This window comes from Cynocephalus volans, chromosome 11 (genome assembly GCF_027409185.1).
Source record: "Cynocephalus volans isolate mCynVol1 chromosome 11, mCynVol1.pri, whole genome shotgun sequence".
NCBI lineage: Eukaryota > Metazoa > Chordata > Mammalia > Dermoptera > Cynocephalidae > Cynocephalus > Cynocephalus volans.
In genome coordinates this window covers 117,777,216-117,796,067 of record NC_084470.1, presented here as the reverse complement: position 1 = coordinate 117,796,067, position 18,852 = coordinate 117,777,216, and the positions used below count along the sequence as shown (strand labels likewise).

Below are 18,852 nucleotides of genomic sequence, written 5' to 3'. Positions count from 1 at the left end.
TTTGCAGAAGGGCAGATATCCCTAGGCTGCCATTTTTGGTGGTAGGAAAATGGGTGCTTTTTATGTTATCTTCTCTATGCTTATCTATGAGTTTGAATCTCCTTTCTACATATTACAAGTGTAAAGAAAAAGGAAGAGCGCTGTGACGTGGGCCATTCAGTAAAGATCCTGGGGATGCTGGAAGCATGTGAGAGGCAGTGGCTATGGGTGTCAAACACAGACCAGAACAGGCACACTGATGTCCTTTCCCCAGCAAGAGAATAAATCAAGATGCAAAAACCTTGGCAGCTCTGGTCATCAGGTGCTCGGCAGACAGGCGAGTTTGGGTAGTGAAGGGCTTTGGAGGTCTCGCCTCGGTGGCAGGCCTGCCTTCCTGGTGCCCTCCTTTGCAAACTCACCAGACCTGGTGCCAGCAGGAGCTTTTGCCCCACCTTCTCCAGCCCAGCTCTTCCCTTCATCCAGCAGAGGGCTGGTTTCTGATCTTGATGCTTACAGCAAAAAGAGATTCCTAATTGAGATGTTTACCCAGAGAGCCTGCTGGGTCCTTGGCCTGAGACTACGCCAGGTACACTTGTCATCTACGGCTGTGGTTGCGTGGGAGACAGGAGAAAACACAATCTCCACCTGCACACATGGCCACAGCCAAGGACGCCAGCGGGCAGTGGCCTTCAGAACGCTCAGCCTGCAGCACTGATGGGCAACAAACCTGGGGGAGGTGGTGGGGGGCAAGGTGTTCTCCTGCCCTTCCTGCCGCTGCTCCCACGCGCTGTGAAGACGGCTATGCAAAAAAGGCACTCAACACTCCCATTTGGGGCATCTAGAGTCTGAGACAACGGAGCCTGGGGGGGCTCTGGCTGTGGGGACTTTGAGACCCTGAGCGACAGGCGGTGGTCAGATTGTGAGAAGAGTCAGTGCAGGAGAGAGGGATGAAAGATGACGGCTTCTGGTAAGGAGGAGGGTCGTGAGGTGAGAGGAGAAAGGGGGCCCCGGTGGCGAGGGCGTGCCTCACTCACCTTCCTTACACTCCAGGGCCACGCGGGACTCCAGGTTGTCCATCTGCATCTGGAGCCGCTTGAGCGTGAGGTCGTTCTCGCGAGACTTGCGCTTGTAGGCGATAAGTACGATGATGACAATGACAAGGAGGAGGCTGCCACCGGCCGCGATGCTGACGATGGCTGGCAGGGTCAGCAAGCTGTCTGAGATGACACTCACCGAGCCAGGCGAGAACACCATCCCGCCCACGTGAACCTGCGCATTGTACACACACAGACGTGCACGATGCACACAGGTGCAGCACCCGGGCATGCCGACAGGTCCTTACAGTGTGAGGACACGACAGACCACAGCCACACAGTGCAGACTGGGATGCAGAGCAACTTCCTGCCAGGCTGTCTGCCTTGCTGTCCTTGTGGGCTCCACTTCCACCCATTTTCATGTAGGATGTGGAGATGAGGAGACACAGAGGGTGGGAGTCAGGCAATGAGGTGAAAGAGAGAGAGAGCCCTTGCTCATGATAGACCGTGCATGCATGGCGACGAGGGGAGGAAGGAAGGGACAGAAGAGGAGCCCACTCACCATGACCTTGTGCTGGCCCGTGAGGTTGGGGGGCTCGCAGAGGAGCTGTGTCTCAGACACCGTGACGGCGCAGGGGGTCTCTCCAATCAGCACCGTGTAGTTGAGTTTGGCCCCTCCAGAGGCAGGAGGGCAGAGGTTTTTGCCCTGTAGAGGACAGTAATCTTAATAGGAATAACAGACACATGCATGCGGAATTTAATTGCCTACTTAAAAAGAGATTAAGGAGACAGGGGAAGAGCAGGAGTGCAAAGACCAAGAAAGGACTCCGTGGTAAGGTTTTTGGAAGGGACTTCTAACAGCCACGATTTAGAGAGAAAGAAAACAAAGGGAAGAGAGAATGAAAGAGAAAAGAGAGTGGCAAAGGGGCAGAGCAGACAAAACACTAAACAAGAGAAAATGGGGGACGATACGTGGAATTTGATAGAAGTGGTGGAGTAACCAACCATTTCGACAGACAGTACCAGGGGACTGTGGCCTCTTGAAATACGTGGGCAGGTTACAGTGGCCACAGAAGTGGACAGTGAAAGGAAACAGCTACTCCCAGCTCTCTGCGGAACCTCTGGTTCCCAAAACTCACAAGAACAAACAAACTTTCTGAAGCATTTCTTGAGAATCTCAAGTGCAAGATACATCGCTCAAGGGCTCAATATCTATAAACAAGCTTTTTCTGGAGGAAGGTGACAGCTTTGCCGTCCATAGGTGTAGAGAGGAGAACCAGAAGGAAAGGCAGGCCAGGAGAGCGCGGTGTTCTCCCCTTGCTGCCCGTGGCGGGCACCCCACTCTGCATGCACGCCTACCTTTAGAATAATGGGGGACCCTGGCTTTTGATCCAAGACTCCAGTAGGGCTGAGCAGTTCAAAAGTCGGGTTGGGATAGTAGATGAACTTGGTGTCGTTGTAAATCAGCAAGGATTGGACGTTGTTAAAGACAAATCCGAACTCGTCTGGCCGTTCCACAGCGTCCAGGCCGGGCCGGTATTCCGTGGTCAGAGAGGGCGCCAGGCAGGTCAGGGTGGTTGTGTTCACAACTTTACACACCTAAGAGGCCCCGAGAGCCGTGTTCAAACACCGAGCGCCCGGGCGGGATCCCACTGCTGCCCTCCCACCCCCTGCCTGCTTCTGCTAGTCATCCCTGGGTTCCTTGCTTGTCTTCATTATGCCCTGGAGGAAAAGGACGGTGACATGTGGAGGGGGAGGAGGTGCATTCTAACCTCATTCATTCATTTATTCACCATCATTGTTTCAGCACCTACTTTGGGGCAGGCATGTGCAAGGAGCTGGGGCTGTGGAGTGGAATAGTCGCAGTCTCAAGGGAGAGACCAAGGATTAAACAGCATCACAGAACAGTCCTGGCAGAGGGCCTGGAACACAGTAGGGGCACACACTGTGAAACACATGCATGGACGTGTCTGTGTGCGTGAGTGTGGAGTGTGCCTGGCCTGAAGCAGGGTGGGGTGACTCATGGAAGCTTTCCCTTGGGAGAATGAATGAAATTTAATAGGAACAATGAGGAGGACCTAATTAGGCAAAGAGAGGGAGGGGCAGGGAAACAAGTTCCAGGCAGAGGGAACAGCAGGCAAAGGCCCGAAGGTGAGGGAGCATGGAGCGTTTGAGAAGGAAGGAGAAGCAGCAGTGTAGGGTGTGTGTGTGCGTGTGTGTGCATGTGTGTACGTGTGAGTGCATGTGTGCATGTGTGTGTGGAGTGTGGAGCAGGAAGTGGTGGGAGATGAGCACTTTGTCCAGTAGGTAGTAGGTATTCAGTTAATGTCTATTGAATATATTGGTGAATAAACAGAATCCTGCAACTCTTCAAATGTGCTCAGGACCTCTCTTTCTCTTCTCTAAGCATGTGCTTCCTAATCTTGCACTGGGGTAGAACCTTGGTATTCACACTAAGTTCATGACATCCTTTTTCTCTCGGTGGACTCTGGTCTCCCAGCTAAAATCCTAGCTGGGCTTGCCCGTGCTTAATGTGAGCTATCCCATGAGCTCTCCTGTGGTGGTTTAGTTCTGGGGCTGCCCAGACTGAAGAAACCACTAAGGAACCCACACAGGGCTAGGGAAGAAAAGCCAGAATCCTACCCGCCTCCTGCTGGCTTCCACTCGGCACAGCTCAGTTTCAGCTGTGGGAACCTCGTCATCATAGCAACAGCCAGGGGCATCTCTGAGAACTCAGACTGCTCAAGTATATGTGGTCCTGGCAGGTCCACACATGTGTGTGTCTGGCCAACACACACACACACACACACACACATGGACTTCATGTTCAGAAAACAAGACCATGTGTGAAATTGCAAAAAAGCTGACACTTGCATAGAGGTAACATGTGGAGATGATGCCAGAGCTTCAAGTCCAAGTTTTACCCTCCCTTTGCAGAGGGAGTTTCAGAGTTTAAACAAACCTTCCTTCATGCTGTAGTCATGGTCAGTACCCAATCCTGCCTTTTACATTGCACACTTCAGCACCCCCTTAGGAACCTAATGGCCCTTTCGTGTTCCAGCTCGGGACACTGAGGCACAGGAAGAATGAGGGGTGCAGTCACATGGGTAGACCTGAGCCAGGGAGTCCCAATCCCTGCCTGGGCTGTGCCTGGAAGACAGCCTGCCTCAGTGGACCTCTGCACCCCCTCCTCCCATCTTTTCCAGACTGGCTCCTCTATGAATAAGCAAATTGCTCCCAGACAAGAGGCCTCGGTAGGCTTCCTGCCCTGTGCTGCATCGGCACTTTCTTTGCCAAACATTCCTTCGGGTTTTGCGGCTTTTCTCTGACCCTCCTCGCTATCTACAGGGGCTACTTCAAAACCCAAAGGCGAGGAGTAGCCCCAGGGTGGGTGAGGATAAGGTGGGGCCCCGGCAGCCCAAAGTGCTTCTTTCCCACCGCTCCAGAAAGAGGAGGCACAGGGCAGAGTCACAAGCTTCCATTCTGGAGGCAGGCTTGATGAAAAATCATATTCCCATGTGCCCCTCCTCCAGGCCTATCAGCCTGGATGCTCCAGGCGGGTCACCATTGAAGCCGAGGGTCTCCTGACACTCCAGAGGGCACAACTGCTTCTTAACTCCTTGAACTGCTGAGATCGTGGCACATGGGGCTGGGGAAGTGCTGGGGTGATTCCTGCCTGGGCTGCATGGGTTTCCTTGTGAGAGGAACGGGGACCTGGGACCTGAGTCTTCTGCCACAGATGTCAGGTACAGAGGAGCCCTTCCCAGCCCAGTCTTCTCTTCAGATGACTTCCTGAGGACTAATGCTGCAGCCTTTGGAGGTCAACCTTGTCAGTCATGTGCTCACTCTCCAAAATTCTCTTTGTACTATATTAATTACATTTTTTTTTTTTTTCTGTATTCTGATGCTCTGACATCTAGGACCTGGCTTACAGGGAGGGACTGTTCCTCCCAGAGCTAGCCAACTCCTAGAGATAGCAAACAGCTTGCCTATAAGTGTGCCTTCCATATGTGAACCAACCAATCCAGACCCCACACCCCCAACCACCTCCTTCCACACTCCGGGACAGTGTTCACATGCACTAATCACCCCAGAACAAGGTATCAGACAACAAGGGATAGCCCCATGCCCCCAAGCCCACCGAAATTACTCAAGCTAGCCAATCCTAAACTTGTGTCCCCTGCATGCCTGTCCCTTCCTGCGGAAACTCTTGCCATGTTTTCCCCCTCGCCTCTGGCATGCCCCTCTGCTTGGGATCTGATCTGTAGTATAATAACCTACACTGTGGGCTAGCTGGCTAGCTCAGTTGGTTAGAGCACAGTGTTGATAATACCGAGGTCAGGGGTTCGGATCTCCATACTGGTCAGGTGCCAAAAAACAAATAAAAACCAAACAAACTACACTCCGGCCTTGCCATACCTGAATAATAATAAAACTTATATTGACAAACATGTACCTAATTTGCTTGGGGTTTTTTTTATCTTCACTGTTCCATCCCTGCACCACACCCTCCTCCCTTAGGCCCCAGAGTCTGACAGAATGGAGGTGATCTGTGAGTTTCTGGGAACACTTAGCTCCAGTCTGCAAGTGGAGTGGGGGCATAGGCTCTTTAACCCCTGCATCAAGCTCTACACCGGGGAGAAGGAGGCATGTGCTCACCCAGCCCGGAGAGTTGTGACCAGGGTGGGTGCTGAAGGTGTGCTACAGGGGCCTCCACGTCTCTGGCATAATGGTCAAGCCCGCTAGCATTTTGCATGGTCTAGTTATGAAGAGGCCCAGTGTCTGGGATCTGGCTCAGCCCTGCCACCAGTCACCATTAGGATGGGAAGAAAGTCATCAATCCCTACTGGCCTTCGTTTCTCCAGCTATACAATGTACGGGTGGGAGGGGTTGGACTAATGATCCCTGAGACCTTTCCAGATCTAACCTTCTAGCACTCTGTCTTCTTGTGGACCTCTGTGTTTCTTAAGGAAGCCTCAAGCATGCCGGGCATGTGTCAGGGATAAGAGGGGTGACACACCATCTTCCCCATCTCCACCCTATAGTCAATCACCTGAAGGCCAAAGCAGTAATGACAGTAATTCACATGAAAAATAATGCTCATAATAGCATCTGCTGGACTGCAATTATGAACATAATGTTTCAGAAAATTTTGGTTGAAAGAGTGAGATGGAGCCACTAAAACAAACTAAAAAATTTACAACGTGTCAGACATTCTGCTCTTCTGATACAGAGAACTTCTTTAAAATCAGAAAAATCCATAGTGGGAAAAAAAATTACATGGCTCTGCACAGAGGAATAAAGTAGAATGTTCAAAATGATCAGCTCAGCAACAGAGGTGGGATTGTCTGCATACAGCGACTAACGTTTATCAAGGGCCAATGCGGCGCCAGCCATGGGCATGCATGTTACGACTCTGCGAGGCAAGTCTTATCATCGCCACTCCTAGCTGAGTGGAGGATCAGTGACCTTGATCGTGGTTGTGCAGCTAATAGATGGCACAGTCCTGCTTCCAATCCAGAAACATCTGAATCTGGAGCCAGAATTTCTTCCACCCCAGTAGCACTGCTTCTCATCGGACTGCAAAGTGAACATGTCATAAAACAGGAGCCCTTTTGTGCTCTATCATAAGCTCAGAAGCTAGTACTTTATATACTTGCTATGTCACCTTGTGACAAGAAATTATACCATAATTATAAAAACCATCTTAAGTTTCAGGTATTTGAGGCCATGATTCCGACTTTCTCTTGAAAAACGTCTTGAGCCAACTTTCCTCTCCAGTGTCCAGGTGCTCCGGGGCTTAATCCAGAGCTCACCTGACTGCAAAACATACACACCAGCTGTGTTTACTGGGGGCTGGGGTGGACCATCAGTTACTCACGTTGACAGATTCTTTGCCATTAAACTTGACTCGGATCCTTGGCTCCTGAATGACATCCAGGTTGAAGCCTGTGATGGTCAGGGGTGTGTGACCGCTGGGAACAAGCAGAGGCTAGATTAAGTAAACCCCCCCTAAACCTGGCACGGGGAACCTCAACCACTGGGATCCCTCTCCTGAGCCACACTTAGGCTGCAGGGACCAAGCCATTTGGCGGCCAGGTACGCGCCTCCCACCCTTTGCCTCACCTGGCAATGCTCCACTCGGGCTCAATGTGCTGGACCCGAGGGTCGTCTATGTACTCGAACTGCAGGCTGTTATCCACACGGGCTCGGTCTACACTCACGGAAATAGGGACTGGGCCCAGCCCATTGGATGATGGGGGGGAGACACACACGATCTCATTCATTGACCTCCTGACAGAGAGACACAGCAGGGTTGAGAAGAAAGACATGGGCGGTAGGGTTGCCCGCTGGCTTGAAGAGGGGCTGTGCTTGATCTGAGGTATGTCCCAGGAAGGGCTCTTCCAGCCTTGTGAGCTCATGCTACAGAACACACTCATCATCAATGTGTATCAGTGCCCTCTTTTTACCCAAGACCCACCTCGAGTTGGATTAGGGAGGAAGCAAATTGGAGAAGGTGAGAGAATCCCATGGGGCAGGGACAGAGCTTCTGGGCTTTGTGGGAACTCCTCTTTGCTGGATTTTTCTAGAACATGACTATTTAACCAGTGCTTAGAGCCTGATCAGGTGGTCAACAAATATTCACTGAGTACCTACCCAGTGAACACACAGTCCTGGACATTGTGGAGTTTAGGGTCCAAGAAGGAGATTATCAGGTAGGTAATACTGGGCAAACTAGGTTCTCATCCACTGATCCTTTCAGAATTCTCTCAGGATTCTCTACAGCCCCAGAATTTATAGAGTGGCTGGCAAACAGTAAGTGTTCCATTTTTCATGCACAAGAGATGTCCTGAGCATGAGTCTGTGTGCTTTCTAAGGACTGAGACCACACAACCTCCCTGTTTCTCAAGTCACCATAGTGGGGATTAGAGAGATCCCAAGAGCCTTCCTCATCTGGCGTTCTTGTGGCCTTCACATCTAATTATTTTTGGAAGTACCCAGCCCCTCTGATATATGGGATATAAACTGGCAAGTGGTGTGTATTTCTCACAGTACCCAGAATGGTGTTTGAGTGCAGAGTGTCACAAACAGCATGGAGATGGTGGGGAAGGCCCGTGTAGGAACATGCACAGGACCCCGTGTGCACACCCCCAGATGTGCAGTCTTCTGCTGGGCCCTCAAGTTCATCTTACCCATAGAACTCGCAGGTCTGGTTGCCCAGGTATACTGCCACGTTGCTCCCAGCCCCTAGGTAATGTCCTGTGATGGTCACCATGGTGCCTCCCGACTCTGGCCCTCGGATGGGGTTGAGTGACAGAACAGAAGGGTTCTTTGGAAGAAACCAGAGAAATGACCACAGCTTAGGTTTTGTCCAAAGGGAAGGACCAAGGCTAGACCTCAGGATAGAAGGAGGTCTTCATGCTGGGCATGGAAGTTCTCTTCCTGCCCTTTTCAATCGCTCCTCTGCTTACTCTGGAGTTGAAACCCTTTCTAAGAAGAGTCTCTGGGCATGTCCAGGGAAGGCAGAAGGGCCACACATTGGAATTAATTAACTCCCTGGAGAGTATCATGCTCATAACACTGAAGGGAAAGCAGAGGTGACACTGACTAATCTATCAATTAGTTTACAAATTGTGAACAATTTGAAAATGCTCTATCTAGAGCCCATACTGATTTTTTGGGCACAAAATCAATAGAGCTAAATAAAGCATCCCTGCCTGGGCTGGGCCCCCGAGAGGCTACAGTCCTCCATTCGTAGCCCATGCACATGTCCTTCTGCCCCCCTCCAAGCATGTGACGGGCACAGCAGGGTTCTTGCTGCAGAGAGCTGCTGGTAAAAGTTAGGCATGGCTTCTCTGACCCCTATCAGGGGGATGGCACATCACTGGCTGGGACTTTCTAGTAAGCTCACTGAGTTGTGAAATTAAGGCTGACGCTTAAAAGACATGCCTAGCCTAAAATACACCAGGCAGCTGACCTACATCAGGAAGGAACTGCTGCCGCCTGGAGGGCAGTGGAGTGGAGCAGAGGGTGCATTTAACTGAGCGACTATGCAGGTGAGGAGTCTAGTCCGCATTAGCAACTTGCTAGCTGTGGGCCCTGAGCCAAGTTTCAGGTTCATTCTGGACATGGGCTTGCTCCTCCATCAGGTGACAAGGTGGACTCAGTTATCTGTAACGCCCTTCCCAGCTTGACATTCTACAGCTCTCTCCCATCTAGTCCTTCTGTGTTTGCTTCTCGCACAAGACTCCATTTGCCCTGGGCAGGAGAAGGAGGATGTGGGCTGGGGAGTCCATGGTACTCTCCAATCTGAGAGAGAAGAGTGCACGAGAAAGGCAGACATGCCAAGACGAAAAGGTGGAGGCTAGGAAACCTAAAACAAGCAGTGAAATGCTTTAGAGAGAGTAGAATTTTGTGGCCGAATGATTTTTCAAAACTCTTAGCAAGGCTGGTTTGACCCCACCCTCTAGTGTTAATGCTTTTTAGTGCAGTACTCAATGTGGCAATGTAGGTAAGTGTCAGAAAGGGACTTCAGGGCCCCGGAAGCAAGTTATTGATTCAGTATGAATACAGCCCCGGCAGACTCCAGGACCCCAGAAGGAAGTTATTGATTCAGTATGGATGTAGTGCCAGCCTTACAGAAAGACTTTGTGATTCTACTACCTGTTGCCTGAGCGTGAAGAGACGTGTGAGTGCATGGATGTGTGTGTGAGCACAGTGACACACAGAATGACTCGCTCGCACACCCCACTCCAGTGGCCCCGTGCACAGACAATCGTCCCTGCTAGATTTCAGGGACTCTTCTAAACTCCCACTTAAAACATCCTTGGCAGAAAACAAAGCATGCAGATAAATATAGACCCATTTAATTAGGTCCCCCAGGCGATGTGTCCTCATTAGGCTGGAATCAGACTGAGACATCACATTGGTGGGACAAAGGGCACCCGCTCCCTGCCTCGCATCTAGGATCCACTTTCTAAGAAAGGCCAATATTGCCTTATTTAGAACTCTGACCTGTGGTCCTCTGAAACTCCGAAGTCCCCACGGCTTTGTTCATCACATGCCTGACCTACCCTGGAAAGACAGGCTTGCAAAGCAGTGAGGCCAGAAGTTGCCTTTTCTGGTCTCCTATTTGGTGTGCAAGAAGTCTGGTGGTGCCTGGCCTGGGAGGGGAGGGTGGGGCCTTCCAGGCAGAAGTGTAGAACAGATGTGTGCCCTTGGTGGCCTCCTGCAGCCCGGCCCACACCCGGTACTCACCACAAAGGTATACTGTTGATGGGACTTGGTCATGAACTCGGGCTTACACTCGCCAATGCACAGACGCACAGGCCCAGAGGTGGTTCCCACGAGTGCGTGGCCCATCTCGCAGACAATCCTGCGGAGAAACAACCGCTCCAGTGAGAGGCTTAGCGAGAACTGGACTCCCTGGCCCACTTGCTCACCCAGTCCCAGTGAATGACACCTCATAGTCTTGAATACTGCTGGACCAAGACTCAGCTTGGTCACCGCCCCCAGCTGTGTGACCTTGGGTTCACTGCTTTTCCTCTCTGGGCTTCAGTCTCATCTGTATAGTGTGAGAATTGAATTGGATCATGTCTAAAGTCCTCTGTGCCTTCGATACGCTATGCTGTCTAATTCTGTGACCAAGCCTGTGGTCCCCAGGGCCTAGGGCAGTGCCTGGCTTTGGATAGGTACCCACTATTTGTAGAATAAACAGAATGTCCAGCAGAGAGCTCCAGGGGCAGCCATTTAGTTGGCGTTCTCTCCTCTGTGACAAGCCAACAGTGCGGCACTCCCTGAAAGAGCAGGTGATGGCCTATTTGCCAAGCTGATTCAATTGTGTTTGTTTCCTGCAGTGAGTTTTAGAAAGGGGATAGATAATCTGGTGACACAGTGAGAGCTCAAAACAGGGGCTCCCGGTGAAACGGGAGGAACGGAGTCCCGTGGCAGAGGGAGGTGGATGAGTTCATCAGCCAGCAGTTGATGCTGGACTCCCAACTTAATCAAGGGCTGAGTGTGCCAAGCAGGGGGGCGAGGGACTGATAGGGCCCTGGGTTGGAAGTTGCATCTCAAGTGACAGGAGAGCTGGAGGGAAGAGGAGGACAGAGTCACCCTCAAGTAGTCCAGATCAATACCCCCAGTGGTGACTTCCCGGTGCCTGAGAATGGTGACACAAACACATTTAGATACTGGTTGCCTTAGCCACAGCAGCCTTCTAGAAAGGATGGGCAGCTGGAGGCCAGGGGAGGGGCTGAGGAAATCAGGCTCTTGGGGGCACCTCTAGCCTGCAATTGCAGGGCCCGTGTTGGGTCTGGGAGAGCCCACCAGGCTCAGCTAAAAGGAGCCTGGGAACAGAGGGAAGGATTTTCTTTTCCTCCCAGCACCATTTAAGAGTTCAGAGCAGTCTGGTGCCCCTGGTAGGTTTGCTTAGTGGGGAGTCAGAAAAACAGACCCCCCTCCACTAATCCCCAGCATTATCCTGGCACGGTGGGGAAGATCCGTGTTTAACCGAGCGATGCTTATCTCAACAGCTTCTCTAGGAAGGAAGGTAACTAAACAGAGATTTCATTTCGATGTAATAAAACTTGCATTAAACAAATACGCCGCATGCTCACGCACGCGGCACGCCGCCGATCTCCATCTCCTTCATCACAGCTAATCCCAAATAACTACTTTCACTCCTGGCGAATATTTACTTAACATGCAATAACTGTCTTATTACGTTTAGCATATTAGATTCAACAAGAAAGTACTGGCTGCACATGGAAGAATATTTTCCTTCCTCTTTCTCTATGAATAAATTAATTAATTATGAACCCAAGTAAACATGATAGTGAGGATCAATTAGTACTTGACATGCAATTCTCTCCTTAAACCTCATTAGCAGAGCATTTGAAAAACTTAATTTAAGATACTGTGTGTGGTTGTTTTCATGCTGCTACCTGCTTGGAGTAACGACTCTCGCATCCTGTTTCCCGGGCACTGGCACCTGCCCCTGTCTGGGGTCCCTGCCATCCTGTGCATCATGCCCTGAAGTCACAAGGAGCTCCAGAGGAGAATCAACCATCTATTGTGGGTGGTGGGAGGGGAGGAGGGCGCAGATACGTCTCTTTCCCTCTCCTCTAATCAGGGCTTGCTGGTTCCTCACTCATCAGCCTTGGACACTCTCTTGGAGTGATCCTTGAGAAGGTGGAAAAAAATCACCACAGGCTTGAAGTTATGGAAAAAGGAAATATGAAAACATGTGAAGGTCACGGGCAGCACTGAAACATTCCCCTCTGGGCCCTGGGCCTGTCTAGGAAAGGAGAGGATCTTGTATAGCCCTACTCAGCTGTCCCTGTATGGAGTTAATGGGCCGGGGCCTCTTCACACACTGTCTTTTCTATGACACTTATTGCTCAGGTTCATGTCTGAAAAGAAGCTTTACAAGTCAGGCACCTGGGAGAAGAGTGACAGGTGTGAGATGCCACCCAAGTGCCTAAGGCTGAGCAGCTGCAGCTGGCTCTGAATGCCCCCTGGCAGGGCATGGTGCAGGGGCCCAGGGGCTGCAGTGAGGCCCGGAACTGGCCCACAGGCTCCCTTCCCTGGCACTGCAGTGAGCTCTCCGCTTGCCTGTGGAGTGAGCAGGGAGAGGGCTGTGGTTAGCAATGTGCTGCAGAAAATGGTCTGGGGGGTACGTCTAAGAAGTTGATGAGAGTCCTAAGGAGATCAGCATTGTAGACAAACTCTTAACGTCCTCTAACTCTTTTTTCCTTTTATTCCTGGGACCAGCGCCAGGAGGGATGGAGGCCCTTGAGTGTACTTAATGTAGGTACTTGTCCTCGGAGATCAAGGCGACAGGGAGTTAGGAAGAAGCAGGGGCACTTGCAGGGAGTGGAAAGGGTCACATTGTGGAATGAGTGTTATGCCAAGGCAGAGTCTATATCTTAATAACAGAACTACAGTTTACTGATGGTGGCAGGCGCTCTACAGGACAGGATCTCATGTCATCCTTGGGCTCTCCTACGAGGTGGGTCTTATTGTCTCCGTTTTGCAGACAATGAAACTCAGGTTCAGAGACGCTAAGTGGCTTATCTACGGCTACAGGTCTAGTAAGTGGCAGAGGCCTGATTCAAATCCAGGTTAGGTTGACTCTAAAGCTCATGCCTTCTGAGCACTCCATTCTACTAATGCTAGATTTAATGGAAAGCTCTGTACATCTTTTAAGGAGGGGACAGTATGAACATGGCAAAAGTGACAGAGGTGAGGTCATTGGCAGGGGGTGGTGGGGAATACCCAGCGGTTCCTGAGGCTCTGAGAGCTAACCACTCGTCCCCCTGCTTCCTTGGTTGGAGACGGCACAGGCAGTGCTGTGTGCACCTCCTCCTCCAGGCCTTGCAAGTCTGCAAGCATCCTGAGGTTTGGTTGCTGGGGGCCTCCCACCTTCCCTATCTCCTCCCTGTGTCCCTGGTGGCTCTGGGCTCATTATAGGTTGTTAGGAGACAACAGCTGGAGATGCCTACAGTGTTTTCTTTTAAAATGAGAAGCTGAACCAAACTGTCCAGCTTTAACATTTGGAGACTTGACTCCTTCTGTTTGACAGGGGGCTTCTGGAGACACCTTAGTGCCACTGAAAAACTGTCTCACGGTGGGAGGTGTAGATTCTATGCGGCATATAATTTACTGCTTTGGACATCTTAAGGATCATAGAAGTGATTGTGGAGATCATCTGTTCCTACACACTTATTTTCTAGATGAGACATTTGAGGATCAGGGAGCAAAGGGACTTCCCAGAGTCACTTAGCTCATCAATAGCTGAGCTAAGTCTTAACCTTCAGTCTCCTGGCACCCAGACCCCATCCCCATACCATTTACTTCGCACAGATGTGCACGATGGTACCTTGCTCCTTGAGGTGGGGAGCACACGCACCTAATATCCATCTGGCTGTGGTTGAGCTCACAGGTTCAGAAGACGAGAGGCAGGGGGTCTGAGGACCCTAGCTGGGTCTGCCTCATGCAGAGCCCCTGTCCCAGGAGGGGCTGAACTATAGCCTCAACCTGCAACCATCGTCTGGAAAACATCCTGTGACCGAATCGTCCAGCCCTCCACAGACCTGTGGGGTGCTGATTGCAGGACTAAGCGGGACCCTTTAACCAACATTAACCTAATTGCTGAGTGATAGATGGCACGGCACAAGCATATGGTGAATCATTCCCATGCCCGCTAATCCTGCCCGCGCCCGGGACTCTGCCCTGGGCCCGTTTAGCCAAATTCATCTCTCGCAGACATCTGTAATGATTGTGCCTGCTGCTTACTGCCGGGGATGGAAGCTTTAATGATGTTAACAAACTCTGAACCCATGAGAGTGGTAATGAGCCTGGCACGGCTGGAAACCAGGGCTGCATCCAGCGAGGCACGGGGTATACTCCTGACTCCTGCCTGCCCCATGCCTGGGGAGATGATGGTGGTGGCTTTCTGCGGTGACCATCAGCCTTGGCAGGGACCTGTGGGGACCATTCACCTCCCCAGGCTCCTTTCATAGCTCTACTTCTGGTTTCTCTTGGCACTTTCTTCCTTGTGGCTCCGGGTGAGTGCAGTACATTTGATTTCATAAATAGAACTGAAATTCGTTGCATTTGTATGGCATGTTAGGATAATGTAAGTCAGAAAAATCAAACAGCTTGCTAAGGTCTCGGGGCTGATAAGTAGAGAAGCCGGGGCTAAAACACAGTTTAATTCCAAATATCATGAAATTTTGAGGTCCAGCTGACCAGGAATTTGCGTTTCTCTTAGCTCTGATGTGACCCCACCCTTTAAACTCTCTCCTTCAGAGTCCTGTGGCATCTCACCAAGTTGGAGACTGGTCTGTGTCCAGAGGCCCAAGGCAGGTCCTTGAGGCCAAGGTGGATTTGGGGTCAGTGTGGCAGAGCGCCTAGCCCGTCTGGCTGTGAGGACCTCTGCAGACTGTCCTGGCTCCTGCCTGACAGCATTCACCTCCTCTTCTGGCTCAGAAGCGCCACTTACGTCATTTCCCATTTCCCCCTCCCTCCTCTCTTTCCTGTAGGCCCAGCCAGCCTTTCCTCCAAGACTCATCCTTTGTTGGGATAAGGTTGTCGGTGAAGGATAGGCCTAAAGGATTGGAAGGATCAAGTCAGCTCCTTCTTCTCCCCGGCTGTGGCCAGAGGCATTCACAGCCCTCAGAGTCTGGGAATTCACCCCTCTGCTGCTGACCCTGCCCTGGGCCATGCTGGAATCATGGTCCCCCAGCCTCCAAGCCACATGCTGATGAGTCCTGGACTTCTCAGGCTGCTCCCGTTGGGGAGTCTTGCCCCATCACTGTTATGAAAGGAAAAGAGCCTGGGACTAGGAGCCAGGATCCTCAGCCCCTGATGCCCAAGTGCTCGGGGGAAAGTCATTCCACTTGCCTCAGTCTTTTGCCCTCTCCTGCTCTGCAAACTGGTCATAACAATATTTGCCTCTCGGGGTCCTTACCAAATAAAAATGAGAGAGCGAATGAGAAAGTGCTTCATTAACTGGAAGGTCCTGCTAAAAGCTAAAGAGATGTCACTTTTATGACTGCCACTAAAGGCTGGCTCTTGGTAGGTCAGAGGGGAGGGCCTAGGCTGCAGGGGACTGGGGCGAAGGCAGGGAAGTCCCCGTAGCGCAGTTATGCTCCTCCTAACCCTTGCAGAGCTGTGTTCTCAGTAGAGTCGGGATGACTCGACCCAACTTTACATGACAGATCACGCAAAATGCTCAGGCTGCTCCCTCCCTTTCTCTTTTAGAGGGGAAGCATCCCTCCTCCCCCTCTCCCAGCCCCAGTTTCATGCCCACCTCCTGCCCACCAACTCCACAGCGGCCGCCACTGCCAAATGAACACCCCAAATTGGAACATATGTCACTCCTGGAGCCCCGTTTGCCTGTCCGCCACTACATGCCTATTTTCTAATTTCCAGCTGACATTTCCCTTAGTGAAATAAATGAATTCGCTCCGGCGGAGGCCCTGCTCGGATTAAGCTGCTGTCAGGGCCCCATGCACCAAACAAATTGTTGCCTGCAGCCCACCGTGCGGGATGCATTCCAATGGGAGCGGGCAGAGGAGGGGCCGGGGGAGACCTAGGAGGAGCCTGAGCTTATTGGGGAACTGGCTCAGTCATGCCAGTGGGCAGACAAAGACAGAATGAGGAGCCCTGATGCAGAGGAGCCCGAGAAAAAGGAACCCAACACACCAAGACCTTTGGGGAGTGCCCTGGGAGGCTTCAGGGACAGGGTCAATAGGAAGAGGAGGTGATGGGAGATGAATCCTGGAAAAGTCCCAGAGAAGGGAGTGGAAGAATCTCCACCCTGAAGCTCCCATGGGAAAAGGGCTGGCCAGGGCAGACTCACTGCTCAGCGATGATGTATTCCCCTGGGAGGGGTGTGCAGGGCACCCCAGCCACCTGCACGTGCTGGGCGATCTCGGAGAAGTCCAGGCCCAGGTTCACACCAAGGATGGTCACTCGAGTCCCTCCTTCAGGCGGTCCGGACACTGTCAAAATCTGCAGGAGGGAAATGGAATTAGGAAACCAGGCCAGCCACAGTCATAGGAGGTGCAGCATCTTCTTCCCTCCTCCAGGGAGGCTTAGGGCTCGGACGGACACCTGGACTCTAGGTGAACTGAGTGTGTTTTCTCCCCTTCTCGGCTTATCTAACATTCTGAAGTCATCTTCTGTTTTACACTATTTCTGTGGTTCTTTAAGTCATTCATTCATTCATCCATCCATTTAGTTAAAAAAAAAAAATCAGAAAGAGTGCTGGACTTGAAGCAGAAAATCACTGTTTGTGATGTGTCTCTAATCCACTAGTTTCCTGATCGTGAGCAAGTCACATAATCTCTCTGAACTTCAGTTCTTCTTACACGTGAAGGGGGTATAATCACCTCTACCAACCTCGCAGAGCCTCCAGTGAATGGGATACTTGGGAGCATTTTGTAAACCAGAAGGGCTTCTGTGTGATTGTGACAGTGTCGTTACTGCCACTTCTGTGTGCTAGACCCTGCAGGGGATACAATGATGAAAACATGGGAAATTTGCCCTCAGGGAACCTATAGTCAAGGAGGATGAGATGAAGGAGGAGCATAAATAATGCTGATTGAGGGTGCACAGTGATAAGAAAGATGCAGAGGAAAACCTGTGAGCTCAGAGCAGTCTGAGATTAGGTATAGCCACGAGCTGGGGGTACGATCAAAGGTGGAAATTGTGTTTGACATTGTTCCGCAGAAAAATCCTGTGACACACGTTGGGACCACAAAGAAATAACTTTAGGATTTTCCAGATCTTTGCTGTTAGCAAGGGTCATTTATCTACTCATTCCTTAAATCAGTCACCAAATGCTGTCCCATTCTGATTTGACCCAACAGGAAAAAGAAGGGCAGAATCCAGTTCTCCTCAGGTGTAAACTTCTTTCTGGAACAGATGAGGCTCTTGGAAAAATGCAGCTCTATGGGCTCCAACAGATCCCATTGAATAAGTTCATACCTGGTGGGCCATAGTTATCTGAAGTAGGAAGAAACTGGAAGTGACCTCAACCCTAGGTGGCAGAGGAACATAGAATTTCAGAACTAGAAGGGGTCTCAGGGTATCTTATTCTAAGATCCTTATTTTACAGTGAGGAGAATAAGACCAAGGGAAGGCGGGGATGTAGGAAAGGCCTCAACTTGTTCACAGCTGTAAAACAGTCCAGTGTCCTTTTCACTACGTTATAAGAAAGGGAAGACGGAAGAGGGAGGGAGAGAGGGAAGGGGACATAGCAGGATCAACAGTCACTAGAATCTCCCAGATGGGGCCCCCAGCAGAGTCACAGCCTCTGTGTCCTTGGACACTTGGTGGAGTGTCCAGTGGGGTGGCAGAGTCAGTGTGCCCTGGGATGGGATGACAGGCGAATGCAGGTAAAAATGCTGTCCAAGGCTCTGGAGACCCTTCCCATCTCCGTGTCCCACAGAATGGGTGCTGCCTGATCTCTTCTTGTGATGTGGGCACCAAGAGTTCTGCTACCAAACCAGCCACAAAACCCCAGGTGGCAGCAAGCAGAGAAGAGATGACGGTGGGGGTGAGGACCAGGGACAGGCCTCCTTCCCTTGCTGTCTGGCCGGTGTGCTGTTCAGGCTCCTGGGCTCTCGGTAGGCTGGCTGCAGAGCCAGGCCCCGAACTCAGACCTCCTGACCTTCCCTTCTCTTTGCAGGCCTTGGAGGGTGATGCCTCCTTCCCTCCTGGCCAGCAGGGCCCTGAACTCTCTTATCCAGGGGCTCATTTCACCCAAGCCACCTCGTCTGTGGCTCTGAGTCCCTTTTCTGGGAATAAAATATCCCTCCTTATAAATAAAAATAAACGAGACCCATGCAATGAATCAAGGGGGATATAGTCAAGGGGGCTCAGAGGCATCTCTGTGCGTTGGGATGGGGGTGAAGGAAGGACAACTTGGAGAGGAAAGAGCTGGAATGAGGAACTGAAGCCCCTGTAGCTCTTCTGTCCCTGGTACTCTAAAAATATCCAACAATAATACATTTTGGCTGTTCCACTCTCCCCTGGCACAATTCCCTCAGGGACCTGGGACTCCTGCGCTCTGGGAGATGGATCCTCATTAGTGACAAACAGGGGAGGGGCTGCTTCCATCCTCCCTGCAGGAGGGTATCAGTGGGAGAGAATTTGCTCTTAGCTCCTGGCTCTGCTTGGATCCACTTGGACTGAGCTTCACCTGCCCCTCCATCCCCTCCCCCTAGCCACCTGGATGGCATGAACCCACCTACCCAAAGCAGCTGGCAAAATGGTGTTGATTGGTTCTCTCTCCTTCCCCCACTTTTATTTTTAAAAAAATACATTC

General features: G+C 51.3%; 1 protein-coding gene across 1 annotated transcript in view; it reads right to left on the bottom strand.

The window, feature by feature from the left end:
• Nucleotides 1-18,852, bottom strand: part of PLXNA2 (plexin A2) — a 204,543-nt gene that overhangs the window by 16,195 nt on the left and 169,496 nt on the right. The window contains exons 13-20 of the mRNA XM_063114090.1: nt 16,381-16,532; nt 10,272-10,389; nt 8,207-8,343; nt 7,140-7,307; nt 6,895-6,988; nt 2,373-2,612; nt 1,576-1,719; nt 1,014-1,248 (exon numbers count right to left, since the gene is read on the bottom strand). Of these exons, the coding sequence (XP_062970160.1) occupies nt 1,014-1,248; nt 1,576-1,719; nt 2,373-2,612; nt 6,895-6,988; nt 7,140-7,307; nt 8,207-8,343; nt 10,272-10,389; nt 16,381-16,532 (1,288 nt within the window). The remainder of the gene's footprint in view (nt 1-1,013; nt 1,249-1,575; nt 1,720-2,372; nt 2,613-6,894; nt 6,989-7,139; nt 7,308-8,206; nt 8,344-10,271; nt 10,390-16,380; nt 16,533-18,852) is intronic.